Source organism: Pelmatolapia mariae, linkage group LG4 (genome assembly GCF_036321145.2).
Source record: "Pelmatolapia mariae isolate MD_Pm_ZW linkage group LG4, Pm_UMD_F_2, whole genome shotgun sequence".
In the NCBI taxonomy this organism is placed as follows: Eukaryota; Metazoa; Chordata; class Actinopteri; order Cichliformes; family Cichlidae; genus Pelmatolapia; species Pelmatolapia mariae.
In genome coordinates, this window is record NC_086230.1 from 26,106,211 (window position 1) to 26,128,913 (window position 22,703).

Consider the following 22,703-nt stretch of genomic DNA (forward strand, 5'->3'; position numbering starts at 1 on the left):
TTTTACACTGAATGCATCACAAGTGTTTGTGTCTAAGGGATTTTGTGTCATGAATAATGAGGCCAGCCAGATTCATTGTTTTCACACTATTAGTATGTTAAAGTTTAGCTGATGGCCTCATCATTATGTGTTATGTACCGGTATGTTTGATGTCTGCTTTATCAGATGTTCTAGCGAAACTTCCTGGTGGTAAAAATTTATGATAAAGGCCGCCTGAATGCAGCACATAACAGGAAGAGTAAACCCTTGCTGATTTTAACTGATCAAAGCGGCTCTTGTAGAGTAATCAGTAAAGTCATCTGGTGCAGTCTGTGGTTGGAATGAAACCTGCAGACTCTCTGACTCTGAAACAAGTGGTTGCCCAACCTGCTCTGAAGTGTAGTCTACTCTTGCTGATAAGTGCTACTCATTCCCTGAAGAACTTCTTTAGTGTCTTTTGTGGATACATTCTGAGTCTGTGTCATGGTTTCTGCCTGGCAAGACACACTCTGACAAAATAAGGCTCCTCAAACCCATTAAGGTAAACATTTGAGCATTTTTGAATCTTTATATATACCAGGGATTAAAAATCAGGGCAACGCTGACATCACAGGTTATCATACTGACTGTAGATCTGATGTGAACAACAAAAAAAAAGGCTTTTCAGCTTAATGTGCGCAGTGATGCTGATGCATGTAGCAGTTAATCAGTGGTATTGCACTGCGGTTTTATTTTAGGTTGACTTTTTAAATGTATTGTTATGTCGTATTTCTGTGCATTATGCATGAATTTTCATGTATTTCACCACTTGAAAGAGAGAGAGAGAGGGGAGGAGGAGGCGGGTGGAGAGGAAAAATCGGTGTACCACATGTACCGAAGCTTAACACCGGCAGTTTGTGAAGTGAACGGGCGAGGCGCTGTGCATCATCTCCTGTAGCCTCAGCTCCATACAGACAGTGAGAGACAGCCATGGAGAGGCGGAGAGCGGACTGCTTTCTTTGTTATTTTTAAACTCTTGCAATTCGCAACAATGACACTGTCGGCTGGGACTCGTGTCGGTCCGATAGCCCGATGCACTCGCAAGCAGAAAGATTTTCACCGGTTAAGTATATGTCACTTTTTTTAATGGCTCCCCCCTTGCTCAGAGATTGGGATTGCGGTAATCGGGGGGGAAATATACCATCGCTTTGCTTTGCTGATTGTAAATGTGTTCGGAAATGGTTGCTGGGATTCCCTCTGTGTCCTCTGACGGTAGGGGAAATGTTTACGGGTGCTTATGCTGTGTGTTTAGTTTAGCAGCTGTTAGCGGGTACACCACAGATATTATTAGTGTGACAAAGTTGTGCACTTGTCGGTCGGCTGCTGATAGGCCTGGCTCGCTCTCCCCCTCTATGTGTGTGTGTGTGTGTGTGTGGAGTTTGTTTCTGGCTCCCCTCCCCCACTCGCTGTCGTTCTGCTCATTCTGGAGAGGCCAAGACATGGATGTGATGAGAGGCTCACTTCAAAGGAACAACCCAACTGACACGGTTTCAGAAAAAAGGGTCATTTCCCCCCCCTTTTTAACTCGACTCTGACCGGCGGAAATTGTATGGAATCTCTTCTAAATATACCTCCGCCGGAGCCGCACACCTGAGAGCACAGAAGCGTTCATTTATATACTAATACGCGGATGCATCGTCTTTACAGGTAGCAGCAATTTGCCTGGGTGATTTATTCCTACCAGCATCGTTAATAGGCCTGAAACGCTCGTTTTTTGGAGGGGAGGGCTAATTTTCATTCCAGCACATCTGGCCTGATGCACAGTGCACGTGCTGCTCACACTCCAGGGCTCTGCAGCGAGCAGAGCCGCTGCTGCCAGTTTTGTCTTCATACAGCCTTTGTTCAATCAGAAAAAAAAAGATTTGTATCAGCACTGAAACAGACAAGAGAGTGGGTGTGCCCTAAAGGGAAGGGTGATCTTGCTAGAGTAAACCCACCTGTCATTTGTTCTGAAATCATAATTTGGCAACATTTATATTTAATCCTATTAGTCAACAAGTAGGCTGCACTGGGATTTCGATTGGGAAGTGATTTAGGCTGAAGTCAGGGCTATTTGTGTTCAGCTTCTCTACCCGTGATTTGGATCTGCTTGCAGCTGTCAAGAAGTAGTGGCTGCTGCTGTGGATATGTGAATTTAAAGGGTCAGCTGTGGCTGCATTAGACCTTAAATTGAATCCTGACACAGTATCTGGGAAGCTTAGCCATAAGCTAAGCAGTCCGTACTGCGTAGAGGTGGAGATCCGGGCTCTACGGTGTCGTTCCTCAGCAAAAAAGCAGCACACTTGGTTATTACACAAAGACTAAGATGTGTCCTTGATCCCTAAAATCATTTGATACACCATCCCAGGTCCTTCCCTAACACCAGGGGGTATCATATAAAACGAGAATATGGCATAAGGATGTAGAATGTGTCTTTTGCAGTACTGCTATGTCAGCTAGTGGGAAATAGACTTGGGCTGCTTCATTATCAATTTAATTTTGTAAACCCCAAGTGAATTTTCACCCTTCCAATACTAATTTGAATGAAACTGGAATAGATGTGTGAACTAATGATATGCATTTGCTACACTGTATTCATACTGCTGTCTAGTAAAAATGCGCCTCTAGACTTTCGGCGCATATTAAAGGCCTAATAGCTGTAGATTTCGATTTCTGCTCAGGTTTGCAGATTGTATGTCGAATATCTGATCCCAGCGCATGAATGCTTTTCTTTCACTTTATGCTTTTATGATTATAAAGTACCACTGTACTGATTTTTCCTGTGGCTGTGTTATTGGACATGACTCAAATGTGAGATCAATGTGCTTTAGGGCTTTAGAGTAGTTTTCAAAAGCTTACACAGAAATAAGTGATATTTATTTACCTGTTTTAAAAAAAATCCGGCAAAACGAAAAAAAAAGCCCAACAACCACATTGGTATTCTATTGATTGTGAATTTCTCAGTGTGGAATAAATTGCATTGTAAAAACCTCACAACAATGTTACACTGTTAGTGCCCTGTCACTGAGTAGCAAAAGACTGCCTTTCTATGACGTGTTGAAGCTGCATCTCATTATAAACTTTCCTCCTTGCAGGAGTTCTTTTGCAGTGGCATAAGTAGAATTCTGGATCGAATAGTTGTGCAGTGTGGGCTCTACGGGGACGTGGTATATGGATGCTGGGACTATGAGCATAAGCGACAAACGGGGCTACTTAGCAGACCTAGGAGGCAGCTTCACTGAGGATGCTCCCAGACCTCCTGTCCCCGGTGAAGAAGGAGAGCTCATATGCAGTGATGGTCGCCAGCACAGCAACCTCGGCTTCTCCTCGAAGAATGAGAGCCTCAAATGTGAGCCGTCTGTGGCTACACCCAGGCGATCTGACTTGGACCTGGGTTACGAGCCGGAGGGCAGCGCTTCGCCAACACCACCCTACTTAAAGTGGGCGGAATCTCTTCATTCTCTCCTGGATGACCAGGATGGCATCCTGCTGTTTAGGACGTTCCTCAAGCAAGAGGAATGTGCAGATATGTTGGACTTCTGGTTTGCCTGCAGTGGTTTTCGGAAACTTGAAGCCAGTGAGGTTACTGAGGAGAAGAAGGTGAAACTGGCAAAGCTGATATACAAAAAATACATCCTGGACAACAATGGGATTGTCTCTAGACAGATCAAACCAGCTACAAAGGCCTTCATCAGAGACTGTGTGATGAAGCTTCACATTGATCCTGCCATGTTTGATCAGGCTCAGACTGAAATACAGACTATGATGGAGGAAAATACCTATCCATTATTCCTTAAATCTGACCTATATTTGGAATACACACGGACAGGGGGTGAAAGCCCAAAGTTGTACAGTGACCAGAGCTTGGTTTCTGGCAATGGAAAGGGGCTATCGAGCTATTTACCACCTTTAAAGGAGTATGAGGAATGGAGATGCGACCAAGGACCAGAGGAGCTGCCTGAGTGTGACCCCACGCCAAGCAGCCGTCTTACTCAGAAGCTGCTGATGGAGACGGCACAGCAACGAGTTGCCAACAGCACAAGATTCCAGGACAGTCACGAGTACAGGTAAATCCTCAGAGCAATCGAAAAAGCTTCACTTCAGTTTTAGCTGCACAGCATTTCTCTGCAAACTGCTGAATTAGAAAAATAAAAAAGCCCTGAAACTGCACACCAGCACTTGGGCTGATGTGACTGTGAGTGTAGCTCAGGAGACGGCAAAGACTGTGTGTGAAGAGAGTTTTAAGTATTTGCACTTATGGTGGTGAACAAATCTCAGTAGATAATAAGGCTGCATTACCGACTGTTTGGAGGTTGCAGCAGAAATCTCTGTGGTTCTTGTGAGGGCGCTCTAATAATCATGTGTTTTGTTTAGGCACTGGAACAGACTTTGTATTGAAAGAGTTAAACAATGATTTTGTTTAAGGAGGAGTTCTTCCGAAATCATTGACCCTGGACTTTGTAATCTTTGCCTTCCCTTTCCTCTGTATATGAGGGCTTCATAATAAAATATTGCAAAAATCATGTTTGACTGTTTAGTCTAGAGCTCCCAAACGTTTTTTTTTTAGTGTTAGCCAGGGCTGTTAATAGATCCTTAAGGTAGGGATCCTTTTTGAATTTTAATTCACAAAAATATTAAAATCTTCACAACAATATGACATGTTGGAATGCACAATCCTATATGATCTTTTTTTCAGTTTGCACATCTGCTGCAAGCTTTCAGTACATTAAATCGTCAATAGTGCAGCTTAAAGTCAAAGAAAATATGCTAATAAAAAGTGCAATGTGTTATTTAGAATTGGGACAAAGTTCATTTTTTGTATTCTGAAGCACATCAGCTGCTTACCCATGTGCAGGTCTACAAAGTCTTGGCTTTTTAGTGCCAGTCAAGTGTTGAGTCAAGGTATACTGTTTTGTGTTTGCCTGTCATGCTCCTGCACATGCTCTTGTTGTTCACAGTATTTATTCCAGTGCTGATATTTCTGATTGCATTGTTAACAGCTGAACAGACCTGGTGGTTTATTAAATTACCTATAGCTATGTGCTGTTATATTTGGTAATGTCTGCATGAGTGAACTGGAAATGCCACTGAAGACCAAGTCTGATTAATCAAACAAGACAACTCTTTACTGATGCAATACTTGGATTTCTTTCTTATTTTTTTTTGTATAGGCTGGCCGTAGGTTGTTGGTAATCTTTTCCTTGATTTTTAAATATGTATAATAGTGTTGATAATTAATAGCTCTGAGCTGTATCAAGGGAAAGAAAACTTTGGTTTAGGGTTTGTTATATTACAGATTGTACTGGATATATGTGGGTAGATCTCAGTGATATTTTATGCATGGAAACTTTCCAACATACAGCAGTCGAGAGACTGGCAGAAAGAAGTGATATTTTATTGGCTTTGGTAGGTTCTGAGTATTTAGACCAGGATCTAGATGATTCTAAGGCAAAGGAAATTATAATCCTGTTAAATTAAAAAAAGCAGCTTAGAAACAGAAACTTTGTTACAAGGGCTGATAGGAAGTCAACTTCTAAAACTTAGTGTGAACTAAGGTTACGGCTTCAGCAGAGGGTTAAGGACTCTTGCAGTAAAAATGGCCAACAGAAGCATGTTTGGCGTGCGTCACTGTTGAAATCTCACAAGGAGCACTTGTAGCATTGTTCGGTTATCGCTACAACGTAAATAGCTACATTGTAAGACTTTAACGCAATTGCCTAATTTGCTGTTATGTATAATTTTCAATTTGCATCACTGTCAGACTACAAAAATGTTGCCATGTTTGACCTCTGTTCCTGCAGTAGCAGCGGTATGATGGTGGGGACAGGAATTTACATCAGCTGACGAACATAGAATACCTTACAGATAGAAAGTTCTCTGTTGCAGCAATATTGAACACAGCCCTGTACTATGTATCTGTGACTGAAAAAATCCCGATAACCATTTGGTCAGTTAAATAGCGTGAGCATGACTACTACCCTTTCTTTCCAAATTCGTTCACTGTGGGCACCTAGGCTCTTACTAGCTGATATCTGCAGATTGCTGAATGCAAAAGGCTCTGTTGGAGGATATGAATGTTTGAAATCTTATCCAAAATATAGAAAGGAACAAAAAAAAGCTTCTGCCACAGGCATTTCGGGCATGTACTGGTGAAAATCTACACTGCAACTGATAAAGAGGTTTTAAGTTGTGATTGAAACACACTTGTGAGCTTATTTCCACATCATTATTTCAGCAATCAAGCATTTGGCCAGAATTACAAAAAAGCATTTCATTTTTAAAGCATCACCCATTGGGTTTTTGTGAAACTAAATTTTACAGCAGTTTTGTCAGATCTCTTCAGAGACGGGCAACAAGAGACATTAAATAGTCTTTCAGAACTGCTTTAAGAAATGAGATGACTTGAAAGAGAATAGCCTTTATGCGCATTAATGTTTTGGGAGATTTTTGCAATGTGAACAAGTCAGATTTGTTCTCATTAAAGTTAAAGTTATACTTCAAAGGCACAACTTCACTATATTTGTTATTTTAATGAAAGTTGTTGTTGCCTCTGAGTAATATTAAAAGCCACCTCACACAATCTCCAGGCTTAAGTAAAGTTGAGTTGCATGTGGAATAATAATATTAGTCACAATTTTTATATTGTGTAAGTTAGATAGAGGTACTGAGATACTGTATTGCATTTTTCAAGTTAAAATCTTGAACTGCCAGTGCCACCCATGCTTTCTTCCTGAATGTAGCGAAGAGACGAGTCTTCAGTGTCGGTGACACTGGCCCTACGTTCACTATCGCGGGTGTCGTGCTCTGAGTTTGACGTAACTTCATGTGTTGCATGCCAAAATCTTTGTGGTGCTTCAGCCAGTCAGGTCGTGTACCTTGCCATTTTTGTAACCGGGCGCCTAAGCTGGGTTGAAGACACGAGTGTACGATCACGTCGGGTTTTACGGCCACTTTCATGATATTCCAGCACAGAAGCTCTGAGACTTACAGATATACAGAGGAAGATTTTGCAACTTTTTGAAAACTTGAGAATTTGTGGCGAAAACTTTGCAAAAAAAAAAATCAAATCTTTGCTTCTGGTTTTGGTTTATTTTCCTTGTATATCAGTACTTATGTGCCAGTATTATCTGAGTTGCGACACCTATCATTCAGGAGAATACTGCAATTTGAGACGATGTTGCAGTGGCGAGAAAAGTGACAATTGGGCTGGGTATACTGGGGCCTTAAAGAAAGCATCTATGTACCCAGTGAATGACCATCATTGAACAGAGGTGGTGGGTTAAGAAACCAGTAAACAGATAACACCTTTTCTTCTTTCAGTTGTATCAAAAATGTTACCACATACCAGTTTAAAGGTTTTGATAGAATGCAATTTTTATACTTGTACTAGCCCTTTGCTAACCTGGCGTTCTAATTATTCATAATTATAACATATTTATAAGCTAAATGTTAATGAAGTTGAGCGCAGTGATTTTGTTTTGAACTCTGGCCCCTCTGTACTCTTAACAAGGAAAAAAGGACTTCAGGAAATTGCAATTTGAAAAGAAAGTATTGATGTCTTGCATGTATAATTCATTTATAGAAAGGTTTTCTAAAAATGTAAAAGGTTTTAAAAGAAGTTTCCCTAAATTTCATTAAATCTATGAGGAAAAATTGCATCTGGATCTGTCTGACACCGACATTTGACTGTCCAATACTCTGGTATTGAATTTGAAGAGTATGGCATGATGGTGCAGCAGTCAGCACTGTTGCCTCAGAGCAATAAGATCCTCGGTCAGGCCATCTGGAGTTTACATGTTCTCCAAGTTTCTGTGTTCTCCCAAAGTACTCCAGATTCCCCCGACTTTCCAAAAGCATGCACGTAAGGTGATCCTATTATTGTCTGTAGGTGTGAATGTGAGCGTGAATGGTTATATCTCTGTTCCTGCTATGGACTGGTGGTCTGTCCAGGTTGTACCCTGCCTTTTGCCCTATGACAGCTGGAATAGGCCCCAATGCCCTGTGACTCTGATTTGAGCCACAGGGCATTTGAGTCACAGGCTTACGAAAGTGGCTGGGTAGAATTTTACATGCTGAAATGCTATCAAAAATGCTGTTCCTAGCCTCTCTTGCTCTCTGTTGCTCTTACTTTACTCTGGTTGTGAGCCTGTTTGTGTAAGCCATGCCAAAGAGATAGAAGACAGGATATTACAGCAGCAACAAAAATAAATAAAAAACTTTTACACTGTATGAACAAACAGAGTCACTCATAACTCGCAGTTAATAGCTGTTTATGGCCTTTGAAGCCTCTGCTTCCTTGTGCCAGACATTTTTCAGATATGAATCACTGGCAGTCAGGTGGCACGAGGGGTCAGGAGGGGTCAGGGGATTGATATAAACTCGTATTAGGCTCACTGTCAAACTCTGTATAGTATTTGCAAATGACCTAATTTTTGTATAATTAGTGGGCCTATATGAACTTAAATCCAATCTCACTTATGCCAACAATGGCAAAAAATTAAGCAAATCTGACTCTCATGTTCTTCTAGCTTCATTCCTGTGGTTGAAGATAGAAATCTTCATCCAGCTAAAAGAGCTGCAGGTTCTGTTATCATAGTAGAGCTTTCTGACAGATGGAAAACATTTAAATGGGTATGTTACAGAAAATAAATAGCAGGAACAAATAAACTCCAGAGTGTAGTGACATAGATTTTATCCATCCTGCTTACTTCATCCTTACTTTGAGGCAAAGTCAGTTAAACAAAACAAAATAAAATGTCAATCAATCAACAAATATTCATTCATGTATTGATTTGTTTTTTATATGCAAATTGTATGTCCTCTGCTCCTTTATTCTTTGCTTCAAAGTTGTGAAGACAGCACACTGCTGCCTATACTGCACAAAAAACAAAACAAAACTGACTTTTCATTAATGCACTCAGTTCAACTGATTCTTGGCCTGAAGACTGGTGTTTTACAAGATGTAGCATTTCTAATCTTGTTTATGTTGGTATGTTAACCACCTTAGAAATCATCCAAAAAACTTTTGTCCGTCTTATTATGAGGATGCCTTTCATATCTCTACTTCTGTTTGTTAACCTTTTCTCAGCATGTCCTGTTTTTTGTTTTTTTCTTCTTTCTTTTTCCCCCCCCTCATTTTTCCAGGCATGCACCATGTCGGGAGACAATCAACCCGTACTACGTCAACACTGGCCATGTTATGGCTCCTGCCACCAGCGCCAATGACAGTGAGCAACAGAGCATGTCCAGTGACGCAGACACCATTTCCCTTACGGACAGCAGTGTGTATGTATTTTGGCTTCATCCAAACATTTCACACACAGTTGTACCAGATAAAAAAGGCTATGCAGGTTACAACTTTTAGGGGAATGACAGTTTTACCTTCACCAATCCTATTATATGTGGGAATAGTATATATTTTAGTGCAACTTGGATTTCAGTGTTTTTAAGTCATAGCCAGTTGTGTGCTTTTGAATGAAGATATGCAAAATAAAGACTTTTAGTTGCAGATATGACACTGGGGGATTCAGCCAACGAAGCTTCAAAGCATGCACAACTGGACAAAAATGTTTTTGAAGCTTAATGGATTAGAGGCTGTTATCAGCTAATTGATCCAGGACTTCCAGAACGGGAAAAAACCCCCAGAATGATTCATATATAAAATTACACCCTTCTGCATGTGATATGTGACCATAATGTGCAACGCCGCTTGTGCAGAAGGGACACTATTAGCCTGTGAGGATACCTGTCCTGCTTTACTAATTAATCACTTTCTAGGTGTTCATTTTAGGCACAAATTCTGTGAAAAGCTTTCAATTTCAAAGCTGCCTCTGTTGTTTATTCATGAGCATGTTTTATGAAAATGTCTTTGTTTAATTCCAGAGATGGGGTTCCACCCTACAGATACCGCAAGCAGCATCGCCGCGAGATGCATGAAAGTGCCAGAGCAAATGGGCTAGTGCCACTACCTCATATTCCAGTGAGTTATTCATGGGTTATTTCCCTTTTCTCTCCATTTCTGCCCCGACACCTTTAGCTGTCGGTTCCTGGCTTATTTTTCTCTGCTCCGCCATTGGAGATGTGCATATTTAAGCTCTGCTGTGTCGCGGGGCCTGTGATGGAGTATAAGAATAGCTGATGGTGAAAGAGTAGTCTGTCTAAATGCAGCTTGATGCTTTCCTAAGCTGCGTGCGCTTGAAGCCTAGTAGACATGAACCTTTCCCTGTGACAGCCTGATGCCTCCCTCTGCAGCTCCTGCTCTCTCTTGGTAGGAAACTCGAGCTCTAATTAGGCCTTGGAGTAAAGCGTCAAATTAAAATACCTCATCCAGCCTCTCATTAAGATGTAAGATTAACTATATAGAAGAGCCCAAATCTCTACCCCTAACAAATTACTCTTCAGTTTTTTCTTAATAAGAAAAAACAGAGATTATGTTTTAAATATGTTTAAAGATGAGTCTCTTGTCAAGTTATTTTTGCACTTACTGGATTCAAATCGGGGGGCACAGTTTGAATAGGTAAGATTGCAGTATAATTGCATACACTGACAGGAGAAGAAATTGTACACTTTATAAAACAACCCAAGACTAAAGTTGCAGTTCCTGTGTAATTAAGTAGAATTTCAGTAGAATTTATTTTATTTGAAATGACAATGTAATTATATTAACATACAAATACTTAAAGGTAGGTACACTAAAAAAACAATCAAACAAGGAAATAAATTGAAGTGGTGTGTAATTTTAAATACTTAGTAATACTGGAAAAGCGAGCAATATTTCCCCCATTTTTACATGGTGGGTACACTATACTACACTATACTCACTTAAACTTCCCTATCTTCCAGGTATTTACTCCATTGTCCTTTTTAGTTGCACTGCACTTAAAACTACTTACAGTATAATATATGTATAAATTGGGCAGATTTGGGCCATTCTATAATCCGGCCGTATTAAAAGTACAGCATACTTATGATGTAAGATGAGGCGATATTGTTTGTTTTTCAACTAAATTACCAGGAAATTATGCTTAATATTATTTAAAACCCTATTTAAAAGGACAAAAAACAACGTTAACTGTCTTTCTAAGGTGTTGGGCTAATACATGCTGGCACAACAGCTTTAGTGCTCATTGGTGTTAATTCTCGAGGTCCCAGGAACTCTACTGGTGAGTTCTCCCAAAGCCTCCATTTAGAGTTTTTGTGACTGTGGCGTGCTGCTTTAAATCTGCAGTCGGTTAATAAGGTTTAAATATGCCTATGGTAAAAGCAAAAGCATATGTTTTACATCATTTTGATACTCATCGCAACCCCCACAAGACCTACGCATGACTGTCTTTCAATTCAGCAGACTACTTCCATCATGACAGACATGAAAGACGAACACCCGGAAAAGCAGGGGTCTAGTTGGGCCCAGCTATGCCAGAAAAATGTTCCCGCAGCATAACAGCTCTGGTGGATCCCCCCCCCCCCCCCCCCCCCCCCCCCCCCCCCCCCACTGTAGGGACCAAGCATTCCTGCTTTAAACTGAATTTGTCACATATCTGTAGAATGAGGCCGTTATTAAATCTGGTCTAAATCTCTTTATGTCCTGACAAACAAGGACACCTTTATCAAATATATGTATTATAATGTAAGTAAGTAAAATAATGTAAGTGATTGTATTTCTAAGATAACTGTGTTTATGAGAAATGTGGTTTGATCTTTATGTTAGTTAAATATATGAACTACACAAATGGACTCAACAACATCTTTTACAACAGGACAATGGCCCTAATCAGTGCTAACAGCTGACCTGATTAGCTACCTCATTGGGCTTTTTTTGTGGGGGGCAATAATGCACAATGAACATTCATTCTTTAATTTATTATTCATACCTTTTGTTGCACTTTAAGGTTTACTGTGTTGTGTTTTTTTGTGTTTAGTGCCGACATGGGACAGTTTTCCAATTCCGTTGTGTTATTGTACGAGGTATGACTGTGCAATGACAATTAAGAGTTAGCTTATCTTACTTTTATGTCGTCATTGCTGCACAAATTTGATCAGATGTAGAAGAATAATTTTGTACCATTTTATTCCAACAAAACAGTTTTAGCTCATTAAAATTATCATTAATATTTTTAGTTCATGCCTTAAAACTTCAATAAGATTAACGTCTGGTCATTTCTTGTATTTTTACCATTCAGTTCTTGTACTTATGTTCTTTCTGTCATTGTCTTTTTCCATCAGTCAACCTCTCCTAAGCTTAAGGTTGTGCTGCCCTGACATTCTTCTGTAAAAGTTCTTTGTACAATATGGCAAGACACTTGTCAATTAAATATTATTAACTGGATTGAAGACTAAATGATTCAGATACCAAACTGGTGAGTCCCTACTGCTGGGGAGCAAACCCAGATCTGCAGAAATAATTACCGTTAATACTTATTTCAGGGTTTTTCATGGTTCACACCAATCAGTCTTGAGCAAATACTCAGGCTTGCAAGGTTAAGATTATTTGATGCAAAGGTTAACTCCTAAGTCATTTTAAGAGTCACACAGAATGCATTACCTTGATAGAATTTACAGCAGTGAATGAAGCATACTGGAAAAAAAGCCCATCAGCTTTAGTGACATTCGGTTGTAAAGTTGTGGCACATTCGCTAATACTTAAATTTATTATCCCTTTGGTGTTTTTAACACTCAACACCATCTAGTTTTTTGTCCTCCTGCTTATGTTTAAGCACTTTAATGTGATTGCTGAAAGGATGTTGGAGGCCAAGGTGGGAAAACATCCTGGGACTGCTGAAGTGGCTTTGACAGTAATGCAGCATTTCTTACAGTTTGACATTTCTTTCTCCAGCGCCCAAACCGGATTCCAAAGGATATACACGTGGAGCCAGAAAGGTTTGCTGCAGAGCTGATCAGGAGACTGGAGGGTGTACTGAAAGAGAGGGAGGCTCAGGAGAAACTAGAGGAACGACTGAAGAGAGTACAGTTGGTATGTTCTCTCCGTTTTCTGAAGAAGCGTGTACTATTGAAAGAACAATCAGATGCTGTATTTTGTTTATTCTGTCTAATTTATATGAATAAGAAGCATCCTTTAGCGGTTTCTACAGAGGTTCAGGCTGAATGGAACCACGTTTTCACTGAATGACCTCTAAGATAGTCTCAACAGTGCAGAGCTACTGGTTACACATTCAAGTCATGTGAGGAAGTGTTAGGAGCTGAATATTGCTACTACTGTGTAACACAACTGAAGAACTTTAGTGATGAGGGGATAGGGGAAATTAAAGTATGAGTTCCTAAAATAAAAAATGCTTTGGGGCAAAGGAACAGTTATTTTTTATTTGCTATATCATCAGTAATATGTCAGCTAATAATGAAAAATGCAGTACAGTGACCTAAAGAACTAAATTTAAAACATTTTTTCATTTGCAAAGCTTGAGTCAGAGATTATTTGTGATTGCAACATGAAGGGCTGGTTTTAAAGATCAAATTTAAAGTCCTCATAGTGCAAATGGTAAAATCAAAGAGCTCTGTTTTCCCAATTTACTAAGTTTGGTTTACTTTAATAAAAGAATACTTGAATAGATTGTGAAAGCTTATTGAAAAGCAGATTGCTGGTTGAAGTGTAACAGTAGATACCACCGATGCTTATTTCTGAGCCAGACTGTGAGGTGTGTGCTCGGCCGTTGAGCTTTAAGTCTTCAGTAACAAAGGAGACTTAAATCCACCTGGCCTTAATGAAATTAATGAGGCCAACCATTTGAATAGGGAATAAAAAAACATTATGAATCACTTGGAGAATTCTGTCCTTGGCCTGTCAGCAATCTGGCTTTGTCTGTGAATCAGATGGAGCACCTGCACATGCCGCCACTTGTAAGCCTGGAACAGTGAGCCGCCTGTTTGATGTCACTTGAATGTTGATGAAATGGTTCCTGAAACCACAAATGAAATCTCCCTCAGTGTACGGTGCCAAGTATTAAGTCTCAAGGCAGGCAATTTATGTGGGTAGCTATGAAAGGAAAGAAGGTGCCATCACACAGCTGAAGGTTTGGCCTGTGGAAACGGGAGGCGAGGACGCCATTCATCAAGTAATACTTTGGAAATGTGAGCTTGGGTTTTAGCTTGTAAATGATGATATCAGAAGCATTAAAATGTGATATAGTTATGATGTCTGTAGCATAACATTAGATTTTTAAGAGTGTGCCATCTTGTTAAAAAATCCAAAATCTGATTTCATGACAATGCAACTTTTCAGCTTTCCACAGTTCCGTCATGCATTCTGCACAAAATTTGATTAGGACTTCACATAATGTAATTATTGTACGGAGTAAGTAAATTATTGGCAAAAGATTGTGAGCAGGGCTCTCATTGATTCCTTGAAATATCTGCTCGTCTCTTCTTCATTGTTCTGTTAAAAACTTGCCAAAAAATATTTGGCTGCGTGGGTCATATTTTGCAATACAGCTGCATCTAAGAAAGCCGTGGGCATGAGAAAGTTAACTGCATGTAGGAACAGGCTGAGTTTCCTTTTCACACAGTTGGAGTAAGAGGATGGCGAACACAGAGGCAGCGCTCAAAAGATGGTTTGGCATGTTTACAAGTGAAGATCTATTGAAGGTTTATTTAATTATTGACATAACTGGCATGAAAGGTTTGAGCTTGTGCTGGTTAAAAATGAAAAGTAAAATCTGTCTTTCCATATATACATATTCTCTCCTTTACCTTCTTTCTCTGCCAAAATGTTCCTGACTTTATACAGGAGGCAAAATAAAAGGCGTATGGTGCTCATTTCTCCACCTACAATAAAATGTTTTCTCTTTATCCACATTTCCCCGGGGAATTATGATGAATATATTATTATGAGGGTGAAACTGAATGCTTAAGGTCTTTACTGTCGCCCTAGACAACCTACTGGCATGACTGTTGAGCTGGTTTTTTTTATGTTGCGATTACAGGGGGCAGTAGGATTACATGATGACTGTGTCATCAGTTTAGCTAAGTTTAACCACAAGTCAAGAGCCGTTGTTGTAAATAGGTGCACATTTTGGTTTGGTGTAAACAGCATGTGTTTGAATAGGTGGAGAAATAGTTTTAAAGTGCTCATGTAAATCTGCCCTTTGCTTAATGCTGCTTCGTTTAAATAGCCATGGGGCCTTATTGTATAGTAGTGAAGCATGCTAGTGCTAAGCTTAAAGATCATTCACATCAAGTATTATGTGGAAACAAGTTAGAAGAGGGGAAATTATATATCATTCGTGATCCTGTCATGATCGATAATCTCTGATAGGGATTTATATTTTCAACCACGAGTATCAAATTAAAATGCTCGAGCTCAAGTGTGGATTTCTAGAGACATTACACTCCTAGAAGTTTACATTAAAAAAAATCTAGTAATGTGTTATGATGATTTGTTATGTGTCAGTATTTCATTTAGAATAAAGTATTTCTGTTAACAGAGGCGGGAGATACTGGGCCATATAGGAATAACAACATAACCATGCAGTTCTTGACTGGCATTCTCCATTCACTCTTTCCGTTTAACATTGCACGTCCTGCACTTCCTACAGTGCCTGCTTATCAAAACCTATTATGAAGCCTGCAGCACCCCACCCTTTAAATCCCCCTGGAGACGAGTCTGTCAGAGAGTTTTGTCCCAGTCAGTCAGCGCTCGAGCTGTAGCAGTTGTACTTGTCATGACATGAAGCCACAGAAATATGCTATTTGCATACTGAAACGGTTGTATTCATAGATTGTCTCCAAACTGCTGCATTAAGAACGAGAACACACATTTCAACTTAAGGTTAAACCTGCCATCTGCAGGTTGAAATAGGTACTGCAGCTGCAGCCTGGTGGAATAGCATCAGTTGTGCTGATAGTGCACATGGAACATAGCTGGTGAATAAATAAAATGCATGTTTACATATTTTGTATTTCTTTGCTATATGATTTAAACATTCATTGTAACCCATGCTATGAGTATATATACATTATTTGTAAATTAGGTTAGCCTTTTTTGTGTTTTCTTTGTGTTATATCTTGTGTTTAGCTTTATTTAGATTTTTATTTCAAGGTTTTATCTTTTACATTGTGTGTATGTGTGTTTGTGCTAAAGGAAGAGGAGGCTGACGAAGTCATGATGGCCACAGCAACATCATTATCCAGTCACAGGTTCCCCCCTGGTGCTTATTCACAGAATTACAACCCCCGCTATGCTGACAACACCTACAGCGGTCCTTTTGTCGGAGATGCTCATGAAGAAAACCCAGAGAGCATCTTGGACGACCACGTGCAGCGAGTCATGAAGACCCCGGGCTGCCAGTCGCCGGGAACCGGCCGTCATTCTCCAAAGTTGCGCTCACCAGACGGTTTCCCAGGGATAAAAGGGATTGGGCTGCCAGGCCAGGGTAAACATCCATCCAGGCACGGTTTCAAGGGAGAAACTAGCCACTTGTACCACCACAAACACCATAGCCACCACACAAGCGTGGGCAAGCCCAAAGAGCAGGTGGAGGCTGATTTAGTCACGCATGTGCATGGGAGCTTTCCCTGGAGCATCGAGTCAAGTCATTACGGATCAAAGTCTCGCAGCTATGCAGACGGCATGGGATCCAACCCCATGGACTATGCAGGGTACATGTAAGGAACAAACTAAGAAAAACTGAATTCACACATGAAAAATACCTGTTGTTTTCTACTTATCGGTTATTTATTTTCTATTTTACAGCGGGAGAGGTGGCACCCAGTGTAAAAGAGCATTCAAGAGAGGTGAGGAATTGCGGCCTTATGACATGCCGGGGCCTGGAGAGGAGATGGAGAAAAACCAGAAGATCCTTTTGTGGCTGATGGAAGGACAGAAAGAAATGGTTCAACATAAGAGAAGCCCATATGGGTCAGTGATTACCTTTTATTAGAAAACATACATTTTTTTTCCTTTTTAAATTAAATAAAACTAAAACATTTTAGACATGTGCTCATGCCGATAAGTCACCAGTGCTCAAGTGTTTTTTTTTTTTAGTGTATCATGAACAAGTAAGAATTCTAAAGCTAAAATAAGCATGTTTCTTTATTTTATTAAATAAATTGCTGATGTGTTTTTTATCATAGGAGCACCACTGGGTCCAAAAGGACTGTTGGACATGAAGGATCCCGCCTCGGCTCAACAGAGCGGTCAGGGTCGATGCATCCGTGCATCAGTGGCCAGCTGCGGAACAGTGTGCAGCCGTCTCACCCTTTCATCCAGGATCCCACCATGCCGCCCAACCCAGCTCCCAGCCCCCTCATTCAGCTGGAGGAGGTTTGCCGGCGACTCGAGGAGGAGAAGATGAAGTCCGGAACATTGCAGCCTAAGCAAAGGTAAAAGAACAGATATGACTCATGTCCACTTGTTTAGTTCCTAAGTTTTTCCAAAGAATATAATATTCTGCCATATCTGTACCCTGCTCTGTTGTACTTGTGACAATTGCTCCCTTCTTCAGCTCTGGGAGCTAAGTCATTGCTGGCTGTCAGCAGATAGAAATCTCAGATATATTATCAAATACAAAGAGAATTAAAAGGCACAGACAAGCTTGTGTAAACGGTTTGAAAAGGGTTTAAATGTCACCGATCGTAATATTAGTTAAGCCACAAAAGAGAAAGCCAGCCCTTTCCCTGTTATCTAGTGAAAATCTTTAGCCCGTGCACCTCTTTTTTTTTTTTTTTTAAGCTGGTCTGTGTCTAACCACTGGGGTTTTTTGGTCTCTCAGGTATGTGCTGGAGGTGATCCAGAGGGGTCGCACAGCAGTCAGGCCCGCACAGTTCCCTCAGCTCAGCGTTGTACCTGCAGTTTCAGACAGCGAGCTCTCCGAGCCCGAGTACGTCCACTGTGTTCCACAAATAGCTTTTAACATTGTATGCGACATGTTAAGTCAGTGGAAAATAATGGACAAATAGCACTTTCCTGCAGTACTGCCCTTTTGCAGTATTGTTACTGATTTAATAACAGTGGTTTTACTGTTAACTTTATGTGGCAGCCAATGGGAAGAATATTTTCATGGTATAAGGTTTATCATTTCCTCAACTGCTCATAAATAAATTGATCAGACTTGAAGGCTGAGAACATCAGATTTCTTGGTGATTAGTTTCTGTGAAGACCAAAAAAAAATTAGATCACAGAGGAAGTAGGACTGTGTGTTTTCTGTGTTCCCGGAGCGTCAGACTAGCTAGAGTATTACAGAAAGGATCTGTTTTTGATGTTATTTGAGAAACACGTATTTCTGTTTGATGTCTGACTGCCTGATAGCTGCTTAACAGATGAGAAAGAGCATGAGAACTGCAGATGAAAGAAAGATTACGTGACACCACCAGTGGGCGAATCCTCCTGTTAGATTTGCGAGGACTGGGATTCGTTTACTGACCAGACCTTTCCGTAACTCGAGTACGCACCTCTAAAAAAATTACTTAAAGATGACAGCAAAATTGGAATACAGAAAATATGAAGGATAATAGGATAATAATAATAGTATTTAGGAATTATAATTATATATAATTCTAAATAATAAATATATAATTTCTGATATACTGGAAACCCTGCATCACTGGCAGTATAAAAGCTGGGCGTAGCCACTGTTGTCACTTATTTTCTTCTAAAGCGTTTTTGTCATCACCATCTTAATATTTTGCAACTGAACTTGTTATTCACGATTCATTAGCACATGAGCATAAACTGGAGAATCCACCAGTCCTTTTAGATGGGCCATATTTTACAAAATGAACTTTATTCACTGTGACCCAAAATGACGGAGCCTCTAAACCTGAGGTGTCAAACTCATTTTGCATTGCTGGACACATACAGCCCACTTTGATCTTAAATGGGCCGGACCAGTGAAACTCTGCCTTCCTGTCAGTGTAAAGAAGTTCCATGTCCGTTTTTCTACACGATAACGAAAAGGCTCCTGCGACAAAGAAAGAAATCTGTCAGCATGACTCTTTGGACTTAAATTGTAAGAAATTAATGTATAAAATTACAAAACAAGTTCTGTCAGCTCATTGCCCAGACTGTCCTTTTTTTTCAGCTGTAGTCGTAAAAAAATGTCTACAGTAGAAAGTGAAAAGCAGAAACTATTCTGTCATTTGATTATTTATTGTTTAATTAGTTTGTGTAGTATGAATGGCCACAAGGGAGGAAAAGCTGCAAAAAATATGAAAATACAGTTAAAAGTCCAAAATGTCTGCTTGTGCTTGTTTGTGGTGAGCAGCAGATCAAACAAGTTAAGAATTATAAATGGCTTCAAGTGCACATTCAGGCCTTTTAGACTCATTTAGACACTGAGCCACTGCTCTGTGCTACATGCTACAGTATTATAAATTAAGTTGCTTTCAAGGAAGTGTTTTTATGCATTTTCTCCTACTATGGAGAACACACATGAGGTTTAAGGCCTGGACAAGTTTAACATCTTTTGTCCTCCACGGTGGAAAATGGCTCAAAATAAAAACTGGAATCACCTTAGGCAGCTCCTAATTTAATAAATTCTGCAATCAGCTTTGCAGTCTCCAATATCACTGAAATGCACCTTGATGATGCTCATTTTACATTTTACTCCTTTCTTCACTTCTTCCCGACACTTTTGAGTTTACTTCTGTGTACCTGGCCTGTATGCCTATACTGGCCTATACTGGCTGGCTTCAGAACGTCTCCCCCCCTTTCTGTTTCACATAAAGATTTGCATGTGATTGGCTGGATGGTGTGCCCATCAAAATAAAGTCCCACTCCTTCCTGGATTCTCAGCAGGGCTGAAGATTCGGCTCACACATACCAGTGGGCCATTAATAATTGACATATGAAATTATCTCACTCGCCTGATACAATTATATCCGGCCCACGGGCCATATGTTTGACACCGCTGCTCTAAACTCATCAGGAAAGTGTTTACTGAGGTCAGAGCTGAAAGCAGTTTGGCCTCAGATTTCTACAGATTAGATTTTCTTCACTTTTCAGACTTGGAAGCTTTTATGCTCTTTGTGCTGTGTACTGTTATTAGATTATTTGAAGTGTCTTATTAAAGAAGCTTAAAGGCTTGGTTCTCACAGAAATTCTGGAGTCATAAGTATCTTCTCTCTAATCTTTCTGTGATTTCTAACTAGATTTATGGATGTTTACTTGAGGGAGCATGTTTGAGGTGGATAATGACATCTTTGGTAAATGTGACACTGAATCCAAAAGCATGCGTGTCGTGTTTGCATGACCAGCTGTGACTCACAAGGATGAGGATTTTGGAAGCAAATTGTGAATATCAGGCTTAATTTGCATCCGCAATTCTTGCAGAAAAGAGAAATCATGCAGCAGAGATGTATTAATATGAATGCATCAAAACCAATGTATGTATATTAATGAAAGCTGTGTGTTTAGATCGATGGAAAAACGGCCACCTGCATTTTGCCATCTGTTAGAGGCCAGATGGATGCGATGCTATGTAAATGCACTCCTACAGTAACGTGTTGACTAGTGATAGCTGTTTATTCATTGACATCTCTCAGCTGTGATTATTGGCCTTGATTCATCATGAAATCACAGGCTATAAATTGCGGACAAAAATCAGTTTATATCTGAAACTTTCCGTAACTTGAATCAAGTTATAGAATTGATCAAGTTTGTAGCAAAAATGTAAACCTCCTTTCCAGTCCATGAATTCAATTAGTCTTTTTTTCCCCTGTTCTTCCATCTATTGCTGTGATTTTTTGAGTAACTTACAATTGTCACTGCTCTAAGTCTCAGCAAACTCTATTCAAAGTAGACTTTTTTCCCTCTGTGTGTCTTTTTAAGTGAAAAATGTTTTACATAGCTTTGGACATGAGAGAACTTCAAATGTTCTAAAAAAAATCCTCTCTTTACTCTTTTCAGACATAAAGCTACTAAAAAGCAGCCATGTGAAAACATTACTGTGGCGTACTACTTCTGTGAGGAGCTGATACCTTACAGGACTTCTGTCAAAGGGAGGGTTGTCACGCTGGGTCAGTTCAAAGAACTGCTAACAAAGAAAGGAAATTACAGGTGAGACTCACAGTGCTACTGGGTAACATGTGGGGTGTCTTCTGGTATCAAAGAAAGTCAAGTTGACCTTGTATTATTTTTTTTCTCTTTTTAGGTATTATTTCAAGAAGGTAAGCGATGAGTTTGACTGTGGGGTGGTGTTCGAAGAGGTACGTGAAGATGATGCTATCCTGCCCATCTTTGAGGAGAAGATCATTGGCAAAGTAGAAAAAGTTGACTAAATTTTAAAGAGGAGAGAGCCGAGTAGCCAGCGTATGATGGACTGAGGAGCAAGTGGATGGTGAAGAGGAAGTGCTTTACAAAGGAGAATGGATAAGGAGGAGGAGAGAAAAAAGTGATTCTGCAAAGGTGGATCCAGAGTCAGAAGATTATAGCAGTGGTCATTGACTTCTGTATCACGGCTGCAGTGAAGTTGGACTTGAAGAAGAAAAATCTTTTGGAGTGTAATGTAGCATTGTAAAGTTTACTAGAAAACAAGAACAAAAAGTGCTACTAATGCTACGTATTTTTGATAATGACTTATCAAAGGGTTTCCTTTCTAAAATAACTGCACTTGTAATTTTTATATGTATTGATACCAGATGTGTACAGTTTGTGTTAAAATACAGCAAAAATTTTCTATCTATTTAAGTATTTAAATTGCTACTTTTAAACCTAATTAAAGCTGAAGCGTTGCCCCTCGTGAAGACGATCCGAATCCTCGATAGGGTTGATTCTTTTTTTCTTTTTTTCATTAATTGTAAGAGCCCTCTGGACGCTAATGTTTGTGACTTTCAAAGTGCTTTTAATACTTCACTTCTCAGAACTTTATTTAGAGGCATTAAATCAGACTGCTTGTTCGTTATATTATATACTACTGACTCGGTGTAGACCTTCTAAAGAACCCATTCCTGCAACCCAGTGCAGTAATGTCACATTTTATTAATGCATTTAAGAATATATTTCAAAAGTCCAATACAGAATAGATTATACCTGAGTAAAAGTAGGATGGCAACCTTCTTGCAACTAGAAAAAAACAGTTTGATTGCACTGAATTTGTTTACTGTTGGACTGCAAGTAGTTATGGACAAGCCACCAGTGGTGCAACACCCTCAACCTGTGGGTGACCACGTTTGATCTCCTCTGCCTTTTGAACAGGGCTAAGCAGTCACGATTTGAGTTGGACTGACTGCAGTCACACTCAGATTAGCAAAGACTGACACATACAGTCAGGTCCATAAATATTGGGACATCGACACAATTCTAACATTTTTGGCTCTATACACAACCACAATGGATTCCAAATGAAACGAACAAGATGTGCTTTAACTGCAGACTGTCAGCTTTTATTTGAGGGTATTTACATCCAAATCAGGTGAACAGTATAGGAATTATGACAGTTTGTATATGTGCCTCCCACTTCTTAAGGGACCAAAAGTAATGGGACAATTGGCTTCTCAGCTGTTCCATGGCCAGGTGTGTGTTATTCCCTCATTACCCCAATTACAATGAACAAATAAAAGGTCCAGAGTTCATTTCAAGTGTGCTGTTTGCTTTTTGAACCTGTTGCTGTCAACTGCCAGGATGAGATCCAAAGAGCTGTCACTACCAGTGAAGCAAGCCATCATTAGGCTGAAAAAACAAAACAAACCCATCAGAGAGATTGCAAAAACATCAGGCGTGGCCAAAACAACTGTTTAGAACATTCCCAAAAAGAAGGAAC

The 22,703-nt window shown here is 39.9% G+C and overlaps 1 protein-coding gene across 3 annotated transcripts; it reads left to right on the forward strand.

The window, feature by feature from the left end:
* The first annotated feature begins 913 nt into the window (after positions 1–913).
* axin1 (axin 1) lies at positions 914–22,410 on the forward strand. Of its 3 annotated transcripts, none has more exons than XM_063472184.1 (11): positions 914–1,080; positions 3,093–4,064; positions 9,142–9,282; positions 9,880–9,976; positions 12,830–12,967; positions 16,088–16,611; positions 16,700–16,864; positions 17,080–17,328; positions 17,718–17,825; positions 20,852–21,001; positions 21,096–22,410. In XM_063472184.1, the coding sequence occupies exons 2-11, from the start codon at positions 3,169–3,171 to the stop codon at positions 21,220–21,222; spliced, it is 2,595 nt and encodes an 864-aa protein (XP_063328254.1). In that variant the 5' UTR covers positions 914–1,080; positions 3,093–3,168; the 3' UTR covers positions 21,223–22,410. The 3 variants fall into 3 exon arrangements, with proteins under 3 accessions (XP_063328254.1, XP_063328255.1, XP_063328256.1); XM_063472185.1 differs by having other exon boundaries at positions 16,088–16,605; XM_063472186.1 differs by lacking the exon at positions 17,718–17,825.
* The last annotated feature ends 293 nt before the right edge of the window (positions 22,411–22,703 follow it).